Source organism: Trypanosoma brucei, chromosome 7 (genome assembly GCF_000002445.2).
Source record: "Trypanosoma brucei brucei TREU927 chromosome 7, complete sequence".
Lineage (NCBI taxonomy): Eukaryota > Euglenozoa > Kinetoplastea > Trypanosomatida > Trypanosomatidae > Trypanosoma > Trypanosoma brucei.
Genome location: NC_007280.1, coordinates 1,575,948 through 1,589,668, shown reverse-complemented (window position 1 = coordinate 1,589,668; position 13,721 = coordinate 1,575,948). Strand labels below are relative to the sequence as shown.

The 13,721-nt window shown below is 44.8% G+C and overlaps 8 protein-coding genes across 8 annotated transcripts, besides 11 other annotated features; all 8 read right to left on the bottom strand.

Annotated features, from left to right (window-relative positions):
• Window positions 1-13,721: part of a sequence feature (sequence corresponds to BAC RPCI93-10C21) that runs on past both edges of the window.
• On the bottom strand, window positions 29-1,153 carry Tb927.7.5920 (mercaptopyruvate sulfurtransferase, putative; the record flags this gene model as incomplete). Its single annotated transcript, XM_841122.1, has 1 exon — window positions 29-1,153. One exon carries the CDS (start codon window positions 1,151-1,153, stop codon window positions 29-31), a length of 1,125 nt encoding a protein of 374 aa, XP_846215.1.
• On the bottom strand, window positions 2,338-2,700 carry Tb927.7.5910 (microtubule-associated protein 1A/1B, light chain 3, putative; the record flags this gene model as incomplete). The annotated part of the gene is made up of 1 exon (XM_841121.1): window positions 2,338-2,700. The coding sequence occupies one exon, from the start codon at window positions 2,698-2,700 to the stop codon at window positions 2,338-2,340; it is 363 nt and encodes a 120-aa protein (XP_846214.1).
• Window positions 2,888-2,907: a microsatellite.
• Window positions 3,447-3,476: a microsatellite.
• Window positions 3,986-4,336, bottom strand: Tb927.7.5900 (microtubule-associated protein 1A/1B, light chain 3, putative; the record flags this gene model as incomplete). The annotated part of the gene is made up of 1 exon (XM_841120.1): window positions 3,986-4,336. The coding sequence occupies one exon, from the start codon at window positions 4,334-4,336 to the stop codon at window positions 3,986-3,988; it is 351 nt and encodes a 116-aa protein (XP_846213.1).
• Window positions 4,709-6,709, bottom strand: Tb927.7.5890 (hypothetical protein, conserved; the record flags this gene model as incomplete). The annotated part of the gene is made up of 1 exon (XM_841119.1): window positions 4,709-6,709. One exon carries the CDS (start codon window positions 6,707-6,709, stop codon window positions 4,709-4,711), a length of 2,001 nt encoding a protein of 666 aa, XP_846212.1.
• Tb927.7.5880 (cis-prenyltransferase-like protein) lies at window positions 7,262-8,521 on the bottom strand (the record flags this gene model as incomplete). Its single annotated transcript, XM_841118.1, has 1 exon — window positions 7,262-8,521. The coding sequence occupies one exon, from the start codon at window positions 8,519-8,521 to the stop codon at window positions 7,262-7,264; it is 1,260 nt and encodes a 419-aa protein (XP_846211.1).
• Window positions 8,527-8,561: a microsatellite.
• Window positions 8,619-8,656: a sequence feature (T-rich).
• Tb927.7.5870 (hypothetical protein, conserved) lies at window positions 8,842-9,468 on the bottom strand (the record flags this gene model as incomplete). Its single annotated transcript, XM_841117.1, has 1 exon — window positions 8,842-9,468. One exon carries the CDS (start codon window positions 9,466-9,468, stop codon window positions 8,842-8,844), a length of 627 nt encoding a protein of 208 aa, XP_846210.1.
• Window positions 9,568-9,589: a sequence feature (AT_rich).
• Window positions 10,269-10,299: a microsatellite.
• On the bottom strand, window positions 10,444-11,022 carry Tb927.7.5860 (hypothetical protein; the record flags this gene model as incomplete). Its single annotated transcript, XM_841116.1, has 1 exon — window positions 10,444-11,022. The coding sequence occupies one exon, from the start codon at window positions 11,020-11,022 to the stop codon at window positions 10,444-10,446; it is 579 nt and encodes a 192-aa protein (XP_846209.1).
• Tb927.7.5850 (hypothetical protein, conserved) lies at window positions 11,155-13,029 on the bottom strand (the record flags this gene model as incomplete). The annotated part of the gene is made up of 1 exon (XM_841115.1): window positions 11,155-13,029. One exon carries the CDS (start codon window positions 13,027-13,029, stop codon window positions 11,155-11,157), a length of 1,875 nt encoding a protein of 624 aa, XP_846208.1.
• Window positions 11,487-11,574: a microsatellite.
• Window positions 13,057-13,084: a sequence feature (AT_rich).
• Window positions 13,396-13,417: a sequence feature (AT_rich).
• Window positions 13,567-13,588: a sequence feature (AT_rich).

Here is a 13,721-nt window from a genome sequence, read left to right as displayed (position 1 = left end):
CATATGGAGATGTTGACTGTCCATGTTTTTACGTGTCTATGCGAGGATGAGCCTCTATGACAGCCTGTCGCTGACTTTTGAACGTTACATGTGCTTTTTCACCAATGTGGAGGTGCACTAGCGCCTGTTTCAGTTCCTCATCAGGATTGTTTACAACCACACCATCAACAACAAGGGTAACGTTGTTAAGAGTAGCTTTCATGTTATACGGCAAACTTGATGAGACCATGCTTATGAGCAAGCCGTGCTCTTTAATGATACGGCGCGCCAGTGTAAAGTTAAATGTGTCTGCATATTCGGACCACGAACCGGCATATAGATAGGGCTCGCCGAGTCCGACGTGATATGCAACTGCAATGCTGAATGCAGCGGTCACCCCACTACCGCAGTAAAATACGCAGTGGGAAATATTAGGCTCACCGCCACCCCACATTCCTTGAAGAAGCTTAAGAGTGTTACTACGACATTCGTCATTGGGTCTCAAACGTTTTTCGTGCCGATTTACTAACAATATGTTCACATCGTACGGAAGGTTGACCGCGCCTTCGATATGACCAGGGATATCGTCGGGTCCGTATGGTCGCACGGTCGTGTTGAAGCGCAGCGCGGGTCGTGTGTCGACCATATGTGCGCAGGGAGGAATGTCTTTGATTTTCAACAGCCTCTTAAACTCTGTTGCGTAAGGCCAATAGCTTGTCGATTGGTTCTTGTCATACGGTGTGGACTCGACGGGCAGACCTGCTGCTTCATATGCTTTGAATCCACATGTCATTACGTAAGCCTCGACACCAAGGGCGTTGAGCATCCACCACATCCGACACGCCCCCATCGCCCCACATTCGTCATCGTAGCAAAGGACGGGCTTGAAGTGGCCAATTCCCTTGGATTTGCACCACTCGACAAACTCGTGCGGGTCTGGCATGGGGTGCCGTGCTTTGCTGCATTCCACGACGGGACCGCTAAGGTGTCGATCCAAGTCGACAAATGTGGCGCGCGCGACATGCCCTTTGTTGTATTGGTTGATACCGTACTCTTTATTGCGGAGGTCGTAGCGGACATCGAAGATCTGATAGGAAGATATGCCATTTTTAATCTCGTCAATGGTAAGGAACACCTTACCGGGGTGCAGACGCCCCAAACCGTCACCGTGCATCAGTATATACGCGTACTAACCGGCAGTGGTTGTGATGGAGCTCGCAGTGTGGAAGGAAGTGGAAGTTTTTTTTGTATATCTATACCCAAATGCACTTAAAAGGGTCTTCTTCTTCCTCCCTTTTTGTTTGCTTTAGTCCTGCTCAATTTGGAGAGTAAAGCGCTTTGTGTTGTTAGCAGCACCAAAACCACAGTGTGCACCCGAACGCGACCAAACGACAGCAAACAGGGACGTGCTGGGCAGAGGAATCAAGTGTGAGTGAACAAATCAGGCAGGAAGAGATGAGGACAAAACATATGTACATTCCCTTTCCGCATCTAATTTACCTTTCCTCCGCTCTGCCTTTTTTGTTTTTATTTAACGTAACTTCCATATCCTCCACACGCACGTGTTGAATTGCCTTTTCCGAAATCGACTGTGGCAGTTAAACAGCTGACCAATAACGCCGCAGGTGGTTGACCGTCAGCCTCCAAGGGACAACTGTCTCCCTCACTGTCACCACACAAAAAAGAAATTAAGTAAATAAAAAACTAAGGGTGGAAATACAATCAAACACATGCACGCGCAAATAAATGTGTTTATCTGTTTGATCACTTGATGAGGGGTCAGTGGGTTGCACACTTAAGGTAATAGCTCACCTCGTACTTCGCTAAAAAGGAGATGCCTTCGGCTGACTTATCCTTCGCGTATAAAATTTGGAAGGGACGTCATCCATCGTATTCAAAGTTGAGCCGGTGAAAATACGATGAGGAAATAGAAGACTCAGTCACCATTCATCCCTTTCCTCTCTTCACTTCCCCAACTTTTCCAATCACGGAATTGTTGACATCTCATAACAAGTCACTTGCACTCAACTCTCAGTGCAGCACCTTGCCTCCTCAATTACCTGCAGAACAACATGTAGAGAAGTTGTGGGAACATTCGTGCCGGCACACAAAGGAGCAGTGACAACGAAAACGTCGGCAAAAAAAAAAGATAATTCCACTATAAAGCAAACAACGAAGGAAGCACGCGATGCATTTCCCCCCCCTACCGTGCTTTTCGCATCACATGCACGGAAACACAGAACTCCCTTTCCACCCAACAACGAATAGATGAGGCGCAGGCAACAGAATATAAGGAGAGGCACTCAAATGTTTTATTGCGCATCAAAGCAACTAATGGTTTACTAACACTGAAGGAAATTAGCATCCAAATGTCGCCTCACCTGAATATTTCATGTATAGGAAACCGTCTTCATCCTTATATTTGGAGTAAATGTCCGCCATTTGCGCACTGGAGGGGAGTACTGTGTCATTGGTATAAACGAAGAGTGCAGATTCGGCTTCCAGCTGCACACGTTTGCGTAGCACGCTGACAAACTGTCCGACCGTTAGATCAGATGGGACGAGAAATTTACACCTGTCTAACTCACCAATATCGGAGTTATACACCTTTTCACATATGATGGGCAAACGATCCGGATGCCTTTCACGCACCTTTGCGGCATCCGACTGTCGGCTCTCAAAGGTGTGGCTCATTTTGTACTTGCTATCTTTTTTACTCATTATGTACACTAATTCTTCTGTGCTTTCTTTTTATATGTACCAGTGGTGAATATCAATTCAGGCTGTAGCGGGTTACTTACTGTTTACTAATAAAATTTGTTTTCTAGCGCTGGTCCTAATTGGTATTATTGCAGTGTGTGTTATCACACCAGCCGGCACAAGCGAAGCGAAGTGAGGCAAAAAAGAAAACAACAACAACAACAACAAACGAGCGAATGTTGAATGAAAGAACGTTCATATTAGTTGGTATGCAATGACAATTGAAAATGAAGTGCAGCAGAGAGAGGCAAAGGGATACAAAGCTCGTTCAAGAGTAAATTCGACAAAATTGATTATATGGCAACTCTGTTGACAAATAAATATATATGAACAAAGAACTAAACAAGCAAAAAAGCAACCCCACAAGATGGTCCATACGACAGCAGGGGAAATAAATTTCATCCGTTTGTTGTGCTGAACAGACAATGGGGCTCCAGTGACACATGAAATGAATGAAGTAAGTAAAAGAAGCACAAACGAGAAATAGTGAAGATGGAGACTACAACAAGAGAAGTCTAACTGTAAGACCGAAGGGGAAAATAAGACAAAAAAAAAGAGACCGATTACAACGGTCATCACTAGGGCAAGAAACTGAAGTAAGTGAAACACTCAAAGAGGTTGCAGGGCGCACGTGTGAGAGAGGAACAAAATAACTACAAAGCAATCAACTCCTAAAAAAACCACCAAAAAAACTATGCAGGTGCACGTATATATATATATATATATATATATATATACACGTGCGTATACGTTATTCACGGACGCTCCATGGAGGCTAGGGGGTGGGGTGTGAAACTACATCAAAAAGAGTGTTTCACTTTCTTTTTCTACGCGCTCCTTTGTTCTCTCCGCTATAGGTGACAAAGAAGAGGGTGCGGGTGTGTTGACACTTCTCACATAAACACTGAAAGATACACCACACACATATAGTTTGTGTTTTCCGCAGTTCATTTTCCCGCTGTCAACGCAAAAACAAAAAAAAAGGGTAAAAGCATGGTATAAAAACAAAATGGAAACAAAAGCACAACTTCATTTCGGGAGTCGAGCAGTTCAACTCCTCACCTCCTCCTTACGTCACACTAATCACCGCATTTCCCCCCCTCCACCTCTTCCTTCCTTCCTTCCACAACACGATAAACACTTAAACATGGTAGAGAATCCAACGAGGTGCCCTCACCACCGCCGTGGGGTGTGACATATATTTGCACAGTAACGCAATCACTACTCGCACACGGACGATACCCCATTATCCAAATGCCGCCTCACCTGAATATTTCATGTATAGGAAACCGTCTTCATCCTTATATTTGGAGTAAATGTCCGCCATTTGCGCACTGGAGGGGAGTACTGTGTCATTGGTATAAACGAAGAGTGCAGATTCGGCTTCCAGCTGCACACGTTTGCGTAGCACGCTGACAAACTGTCCGACCGTTAGATCAGATGGGACGAGAAATTTACACCTGTCTAACTCACCAATATCGGAGTTATACACCTTTTCACATATGACGGGAAAATGGTTGGGGTGACTCTTGCGCACCTTTGCGGATTCATTCAATCGCTTTACCAGAGAATGTGAATCCTTGAAGTTATACTTCATAATTTTGTCCCTGTCCCCCCTTGCTCTCCTTTGACTTACCACAGCTTTCCCTTCTTCTCCCTACCCTAGCGTAATATCTGTAATTGTGCGGTGTATGAAGGCAGGTGTTTACCCCTTTGCCTCCCCCACTTTGCTACAATGAAGCAATAAGAGCAAAATGAGAAAAAAGAAGATGTGGGAGACCAAAACATGTAACCATCCTGAAAACCATACATTCGTTTGCTCGGAGCAGTGAAAGGTGACGTGCACGACAAACACCAGAACATACACAGTAAAGTGGGGGTATAAATAGGAGACTTTCTGCCTTTTCATTCTACCAATAACCATGTCCTCCGTTGATGCGAGCAATACTCCATCCCACATTATAAACTATCACACTCTCCTTTCCATGTCCTTCATGACGCTCGCACATATGCATATCCTACCGTCACCCCCACACGTCACCACATAGTTGTGCTGAAACTTCACATCGGTTATTTGCGCTCGATGAAGTCGAAGAGACGTTTGCGGCGACACTGCTTCACCCGGAGGGAAGTTATGCATGCTTGGATTATTCGGCGAATAAAGCACTGGTGACTCCCCGTGAGCACCCTCCCGACTCCCAAAGGCAGAAGATAGCGGAGATGAGGCGGTTTGGCACCGCCGTAGCCGCGAACGACCCGTGTCCCAGAAATAAAGGCATCCGTCGTCGTGTCCCGTTATAATATGCGAGTCATTGGCACCAAACGTGACGCAGGTGCATCGACATTTTGTGCTCTCCATGCCTTCCAGTCGCTGAGCAAGTGAATTGCCTGTCAGCACATCCCATAGTCGAAGCGTACCAGTTTTGTAGCACACCAGCAGCAGTGAGGAGGAAGGGGAAATAGCTATAGAAGATATTTCACTGGTTATCAACAGCGCGAATGTGAAGAGAAGCACACCCGTGGAAGCATCCACAACGCGGACAAGACCCTCTCGCGAGGCGGCGAAGTAACAACTACCTGAGCGATTCACCGCTAAAGACTCGATGGATGAGGCGCTAAATGCGTGCTGAGACATCTGTGCCCCTGTTATGAGATTCCATTCAGTGACGGTTCCGTCAGACAAACCCGTTGCGAGAATAAAACCGCATGGGAACAAACAAGCCGATCGCACCTCTGCGGCATGAGTAAATGTGTTCGCAACACAGTCAGCCAAATAATCCTGTTGTTCCGGGACAGTGCCTCTTGACTTCTTTAGTTGAACAACGTTAAGGACTACAGCTTGACATCCACTCCATGAGAGAAGCAATTGTTGCTCATGGTACGTCATTCCTCTCACGGGAGCCTTGTAACGGTACAAGGACGTACACGCCCCATGTGATTCCAGTGTTGTGTCTTCTTTTCTGTTCTTCAGAGGCACCCACAAGATTTCCCCCGCATCCGTCCCAACAGCGAGTGCGGGCACCTGAAGGAAGGGCTGGCAAGCCGTCAGCCGTACGTTTTCCCCCGTGTGAAGTTTGGCGCTGTGGCACAATGTATTGACATCCAGCGTCATGACGAGGTTTGTGGGAAGCAACTGCTCACCCAAGGGTCTCCAAATGGAGTACACGGGGTGCACAGGAAGACCCGCCAATAGATTGGGATGTTGCGACTTTAAAAGTTCATATGATAAAGAATTCGCTAATATTTGTTCCAGGTTTATGACAGTGGCGTTTGGTTCGTCATCAACATGGTACTTATACTGGTGGCAGTACGGACTCGTATTATAGTGTCCAATGATGTTCGCAATAAGGGATTGAAGCTGCAGGCGCCCCTTCATTGGTGTCCAACCACGCCAAACTGGGAAGGTCGTTCCAGCCTCTGAAACGTTTCTGCACGTAAGCAAATAAACTAGCTGCTGGAAATGTTCCCTATTGATTGTTCCCTCAAGTGGTTTAATTCTTCTCATAAAGAAATGATGCGCCCGTTGCCCATCGTCTTCGTCAACATACTCCAAGAATTGCTGTTGAGCGAGCAAGAAAGGCAGTGATCGAATGAGTGATGCAGTTTGAGATGACGAGTCACGACTCACATCAGCCTCCGGTGCTATTAATGGTTCAAGTTTCTTCAATTTACTACTTGCAGCCTCCCAGTTGCCTTCCTGCACGGACCGAGAGACGTCCCGAAGGGTTTTCCGCTCGCTGTGCTCCTGGTGGAAGAGTGCCGCGGCTTCATCACATAACAACTGCGCAGATGATGTCAGACCTTGCTCAATGAGCCAGGCCGCTATCACCTGAACCAGTTCCCCACGAATAGTATCACTCTTCGCGTCAAACTCAACGAGTGTCTCGTTCGGAACTGAAAAAATGGACTTCTTCTCCGATGAATCAGCCCCCGTTTCAACGGTCAAGGGTGCTTTTTTATCCTCATTCATTGAATCTAACGAGAAAACAGCGGGTACAGCCTTGTCTCTTTTCTTGGTTGTCTTTGTTTTGCTTAATGATTTAACGATACGCACACAACCTCTGCCGCTATCCGCACGCCGATAAGTGTATGCAGATGTGGATGAGGCGGAACGACAAGTTGTAGAGGGGGGAAAGAGTGCTTGGACATTTGTACAGAGGACAAAGCATGCAGGACAATATATAAATATATATATACTCATAGCATGGGTTTAATAAATGTGCGAGTCAAGAGGGAGGAAAAAACAAGGGTTGGCAAATCGGAAATACCCGCACGCACATACACACGCAAGAATAAACTGCGAAATGTACGGATCGTGCCAGTGCCGGATCTCACGTGAGTTTGGCACTGCACGTACCTAAAACTTCCCGCTATCACTTTGTCAACTGACGAGTTTACGCGCTGGAGATCAGACGAAATTGAAAAAGAGAGCATCACCGCTACTTACGTCACCCACACAAGTCACAAAAATATTAACAGTGTAATCCAATGTTAAACGGATGGGGGGGGGGGGAGGGCAACGTTATTTGCCGTAGCGTTTGTCACGCTTATCATGATCTTGTAAGAGTTTAACAAGGTCCTCTCTATTTATCTCGGGCCAGGTTTTGTCAACGAAGAGGAACTCTGTGTAGGCACATTCAAACAATAGGAAGTTGCTGAGTCTCTGCTCTCCACTAGTTCGTAGTAGAATTTGTGGCTCTGCACCTCCGCCATCGAACAGAACAGAAGCATCTTCCTCCTCGTGATCAGCCTGCGTTACGCTACGAAGCATTTGACTCATCAAGTCCCCGGTTGAAATCGGGGAATATTCGCTCCTCTTCTGCAAGAGGCCGTTGCAGGCGTTGATGATCTCATCCCGCCCACTGTAGCTGACACACACGTTAACTACAATACGCCTCGGCACATGCCGTCGTGTTTCTTCTTCAATATCCACCATAATACGTCGAATACGGGAAGGGATCATTTCAAACGCAGGTGATATGAAGCGTATGAAAATCCCCTGTTTTCTTGCCGTTTGGCGCATGCGCTCAAAATAACAGTAAAACAACGTCATGAGCACCTTGACCTCTAGCGCAGGTCTAGACCAGTTCTCCGTAGAGAAGGCATACACAGTTAGCATACTGATGTTAAAATCAATGCAATCTTTCACGAACTCTAGCAATTTCTCACCTCCCACACGATGCCCATCCAACTTGGTGCGTTTGAGGAGAAACGCCAGTCGCTTGAAAATTGGTTCTACACCAAACAACGGCATATCTTCATTGAAGATAAACTCACACACATCTTCTAACTCTTTCACACATACGGTTTCAACAGAATGCCTCTGCCCGTACCTTCGGTTTCCGTCCATAATAACGGCAAGGTGTTTTACATTGTGATCATGCGGAGTGGTTGCAGCGCGACTACTCCGTTGGTGCACATGGCCATTTCTGTTATTGCCATTACCAGCTGTAGTGATATTAAACCTGTCCTTCTTTACACCTCCTTTTTGATTTGAGTGTTGCTCATTACTCGTTGTGAGAGCAGAAAGTAACTGAAAGCCAACGTTACAGTGGTGGATTACCCCGGAAAGCGTCCCGTAAAAAAGAGGTACGCTCAAACATAGTAAACAACTGAAGAAAAAGATGGTCCAGAACAGGAGAGTAATGACCTCAAATCCTTCGGTAATTGCAGTGACGTTGCCACGTATGGGAAGGTGGCTCTTCGCCAACCCATGGCCCCTGCTATCGATTAAAATCCATGACAGGGCATCTTCACTGTTGGCAACCAGCACAGGCTGCATTTTACTATATATATCTATATATATATATATATATATATATTTTTAAAAAAGTCAAAACAAACAAACGAGCAACAATAAAACCGAGGTTGAATCGTCGAAAAAAAAAGAAAGAGGAGAAAAAAAAAGAGAAAGAAATACGAAATAAGGAGGTAGATGAAGCAAATGCAACAGTAAGGTAACTCTAGGGAATGAACAACTTTCATGCTGACGACTTCAGGCAACGCAACGTAGAGAATCCGGGTCAATACGCCCGCACTGAGTGGGTGAAAACACGATTAACGTTCAGATGTTCGGCAGTAAAAAACAACAACAAGAAACGTTCAAGTCTTTGATGTGAGAACGGGATCCAACTGTCCCTTTTGGAGTCGCGACAGCAGATCTTCACTGGGTTGGGCGTTGTTGAGGTACACACCACTTTCCGTTTGGCGCACCTGCACGTCGGGGTTAAAAAGTGACAAGGATTGAAGGGTTCCAATCAGTGGCGAAAGGAGAACATAACATCCATTTGCAAAATCTACGACCGGTCGATAGAGCCATGTGGCAAGTAGGAATAGAAAAGATGGATCGCTATCGGACAGACCAGATCGACCTCCATCACGACGCGTGGATTCCCGAACAAATAATCGTAGCTGCTCCGTATGGTCGGTTACAATTCCCCGCTCTCGCTCCAAACTAATAACAACATACTCGAGTTGCTGTTGAATAGACTGAATATCTCCATTTGTTTTTGTGAGCAGGTCATCAAACGGCGAAGTGTTTGTGCGCACCTCATTTATGGCCACACGCTGCCGCTCAACACACTTTTCCAGTTGGGACAATCGCCTCTTAATGCTCTCCATCGTTTCTTCCAGGTTGCGAAGCGCCTCAGAAACAGGGTTGGGTGTGACGTCATCACTTCCGCTGCCGCGTCGCAAAGCCAACGTTAACTTTTCATCCCATCGTTTCATCAGCGTAGTTTGTCTAATACACGAAATTTACGAGAGCGTGATTGTGATTGGTGGATAAGTTCCACTTGCCGCTACGCTATCGCTTAAATACATGCTGAGTAAAATAATTAAATAAATAAATGTTTGCAAGAAAAATGAAAATTAAAAAAAAAAAGACATGGAGGTGGATGGAGCTCAAATAAACAAGAACAACAACAACAACAAAGATTTAGCGCAACACCATATTTACCTGAAATGGAGGTCCTCTCCGCATACCGACACCCACAAATGGTTCCACAGTAAAGTCGTCTACATGCAGAGCATATCAGCTTTACTTTGAATAAAAAGAAAGAAAAATAAATACAAAAAACGCTTAGTTATGAGTCAAAAGAGAAGGGATCAAAAGGTGCCACCACTGGAATGCGCAGCAGCCACATTTTTTTTTTTTTGCATGCATGCATAGCAGGGAAAGAAAAGAACACAAATGAGGAGAATTAAAAAAATATATGAAAATGGGAGAAGTATTTTCCCCCTTTTTTCATCTGTGAATTATGACTCGCAACCGGTCCGCAGTCTCAACAGGAAAAGAGAAAATGTGACACCACGGGCTATGTTCTTTACAGACTTAAAAAAACAACAACAACTTGACGCTACTATCAAGTAAAGCTTGCTTTTCCTTTTCCCTCCCTTTGACACGAAAAAGAAGAACTTCATTTCCAACTATTTTTCATCCCTTTAAAATTCCCTTCAATAATAGTAATAGCAATTATTACAGATATTTTTGTGTTCCCGCTCACACAACTTTACCGTTACACACACAAAAACAAACAAACAAACAAACAAACAAACAAAGAACTACGTTAAAAGTTACCTAATGCATTATCTTGTTCTGTTGGATTTCGCTCTTTGTTTTTTTAAATTCCTCTCACATTTTCCCGCAATCCAGCGACAAAAACGAAAACGATAGTGAAGGAAGGGAGAACGCATCGCCAGAAGTCAAACGCCACCAACGAAAACAACACCTGTTTTTTTTTTCACTTCAATTTTCAAACAAACATCGTAAGTAAATATTTTGCATGGTTTTTTAAAAAAGAAAAAAATGGAAAGTAAATAAAGAGGTAACACATGCCTTCTGTGTGGAGTAAGCATGTGATTGAAGAAGAACACGACTATAAAACAACCATATTTTAAATTGAGGAAAATAATATCTCCTTTTCTTGCGTGAATGTGACTGAGACCAACGAAACACGCACAAAGAATGAAAAGGAGGTTCGTGTTGATGTGAGAAAAAAAAAATGAAACAGCAAATAAACAAAAGAAAACACAAACAGTCTCTGAAATAACTCTCTTTCCTAAGGCGTAAAGAAAAAAACAGCAACAACGACAACACAGAAAATTATAATACGGGGAAGAAAACAAGAGGACGTGGGGACCGTTGATAAAGCGCCTGTTCGGGTTACTGCTATTTTTCTTTTTTGAAGTTTCCCTTACTCTATGGTTTGTGAGAAGGATCAAATGAGCACATAGGAAAAAAAAAAACAAAAAAGACTGCGGCTCATCCGCGGGTCTCTCCATCTGTCCCACCGCCGTCACCACTGCCTTATACCATTTTCTTTGACATGTCACCCTTCTCAGTGGCAGTAAACCTTACATCCAATGGAAAAAAAAACCACAGGCACAAAATCCAAGACATGTTTTCACGTTTGATTATTCCGAATCGTCGAGCAAAAGCTTGTGCCCTCTTTCCTCCCTTCCTTTTTCCTTTGTGGATTCCTTTACAGCGGCTGGTGATGTTGCGTTGGAGTCATTGCGGTTAGCTTCAGCCCCTGAAAAAGTCGGAAAACCATTCGGTTGGACATTTTCTGCTTGTGCTTCTCCCACCGCTGTCGATTTGCTGGCACCATTTGTATTACTGCGCTTCTGTATGTCACGAACGTATTCATCCGCGTTTTCTATACACCCACCAATACCATCCCAATCAATTACCTCGCCATCCGTAACAACCCATATGCCCTGATTGTTGTCATCCCCTTCCCAATCACCGCCATCATTATCATCCTCGTCATCCCCATCGCCATCCCCTCCTCCTTCGCCCCCTTCATCACCATCATCATCATCATCACTATCGGAGTACCGTTCCCTTGTGGGAACATAAATTGTTACCGGTTTGTGAACCCGGCGTGATTCTACGTCCAGGAGACGACGCTCCTCGTATGAGAGCGTTTTGTATGCATCTTTCAAGGGAGCTAACAAACCTCGTTTATACAACTGCCGTCGTTTCTCTAGCTCTGTTTCTGCACCGTCAGAACCCCTAGAACTCTTTTCCGAGCGCTGACGTTTTGGGGCACTCTTTTTCCGGGGTTTACTCTTCTTCCCTCGCTTCTTACTACTATTATTATTTGTCTCCTCTTCCTCTTCTTCATCATCACTCGAGTACTTCGGACCCTCGTATCGGGGGAACCCACCATAACCACTACCATCGCTTTCAGTGTCGCTACTACAGATGAAATCGTCATATGTATCGACATCATTGGAAGGAAAAGTGTTTATCACTTCTTCGTTCTCAAACAACGTCCGTTGCACACATTCACATATATGTAATTCAGCACGTTCTGTAGCCTCGACAACTCGGTTATACCTCAGACGGTTAAAGCGTGCATTGATGTACCAATAGCGCGTGACTGTCAATGATGGTACGGCGACGGCGGCATCCCCAAACTCCTGAACAGACTTTTTATACCTTTCCTCATGCAGATGATTATAATGTGAAATGTATTGAGAAATGAATTCCTTCAGGCGATAGTCTTCAGCTGTAACGACTGCCGCGTTGTGGATGTTTCGGACATGCTGTTTCCAGTGAATGGCGCGGCGAAACACAATATACGAAAGGGGTGTGTCCCACTCGATGTCACGACTCTGGTGTATTCTTGACACCGGCTCTGCGCCCTTCTGACCTTTACACCGTTCGCCGTCGCCTTGTGCTCCATGACTGCCACTTTCATTAGTTGCATCGGATGATACGGGCACGACGGCCCTCTGCATTTGCTCAAAGACGTCTAACGGATCAATGAGAGGGTTTGGGTTACCCTCCATGTATTCAACCTCCAAGCCGTTGTCTATCGCATTAGGAATGTATCGCGTGGATAACCAGTGAAGATAACACGTGGGGCAGACATACAACTCCGCCGGGTTGAGTAAATAAAACTGATCCATGATTTGTTCAAAATAAACGTGTCTATGTTGGATGGTGGTACCACCCCCACTTCCTCTGCCAAAAATAGTGCTATTTCTGGCCTCAAACCTAAATGTACGGCCCTCTACTTCCTCCACCTTCCGCTGCAATTCGGAGCACATGGGCTCACGAAAGTGCGGCGGCTGCATAAACATCCCCTTTTCCATAGCTATGCGAATGAGCGTCGACGTATTGTAAAACAAACGCAGAAACCCGTCCGGACTCAAAATTTCAACATACTTCGACGGGTGAAGAGGCTCGGCTGTGATGGCATCAATGCGCTCGGCGGCAATTTCCTCTAACTTTGCGGACCTCCTGCCATTTTTACCGCCGCGGGATGTACGCAACATGACACCAGCGGAGAAATATACGAACTGATATAAATATATATAATATTTATATTTACCTAAAGTATTTATTTATTCGTTTATTGTGACCTACCACCAGCACCGACACCAATACACACGCACACAAAGGGAGACAATGGGAATAAATAGAAGGGAGGGAAAGAAAAAGGGAAAGAAATAAATATTTAAAGCAAAAGCCTTGTGCTTTGGTCACGTGAACCACAAATCTAAGAATAAGAAAGAATATCCCTTTTTTTTATTTTTCTATTTCACTTTTTGACTTTTATTTCAATAAGTTCCTACACTGGGTACACTATTTTCCCTTCTGTAGGAAGAGGTGTCAGGGAGGCAGTGGAGGGAGGAAATAGCAAAAAAATAATAATAATAATAACTACATAATAAGGGAAAAGAAGGGAGAAAAGACAAATTGAAACCAGAGTAAGAAATCTTTGAGTAGCCGGCACACATATGAGCGGGATGTCTCACCACGAGACAAAAAAAATGAAGTGGGAACGACATGACGTGATGCAAAAAAGGGACATATTAATTATTATTTTTTTTTGTGTTTTCGTGTGAGAAAGTAAGGGAGTGGTACCACAGGGTGACATGCAGCTCAAACAAACGAACAAAATTCCCTTCTCTTCCTCCTTTTCCATCCTCTCTGTCTCTTCTTTTTCCCTTTTGTTTACAGCCCC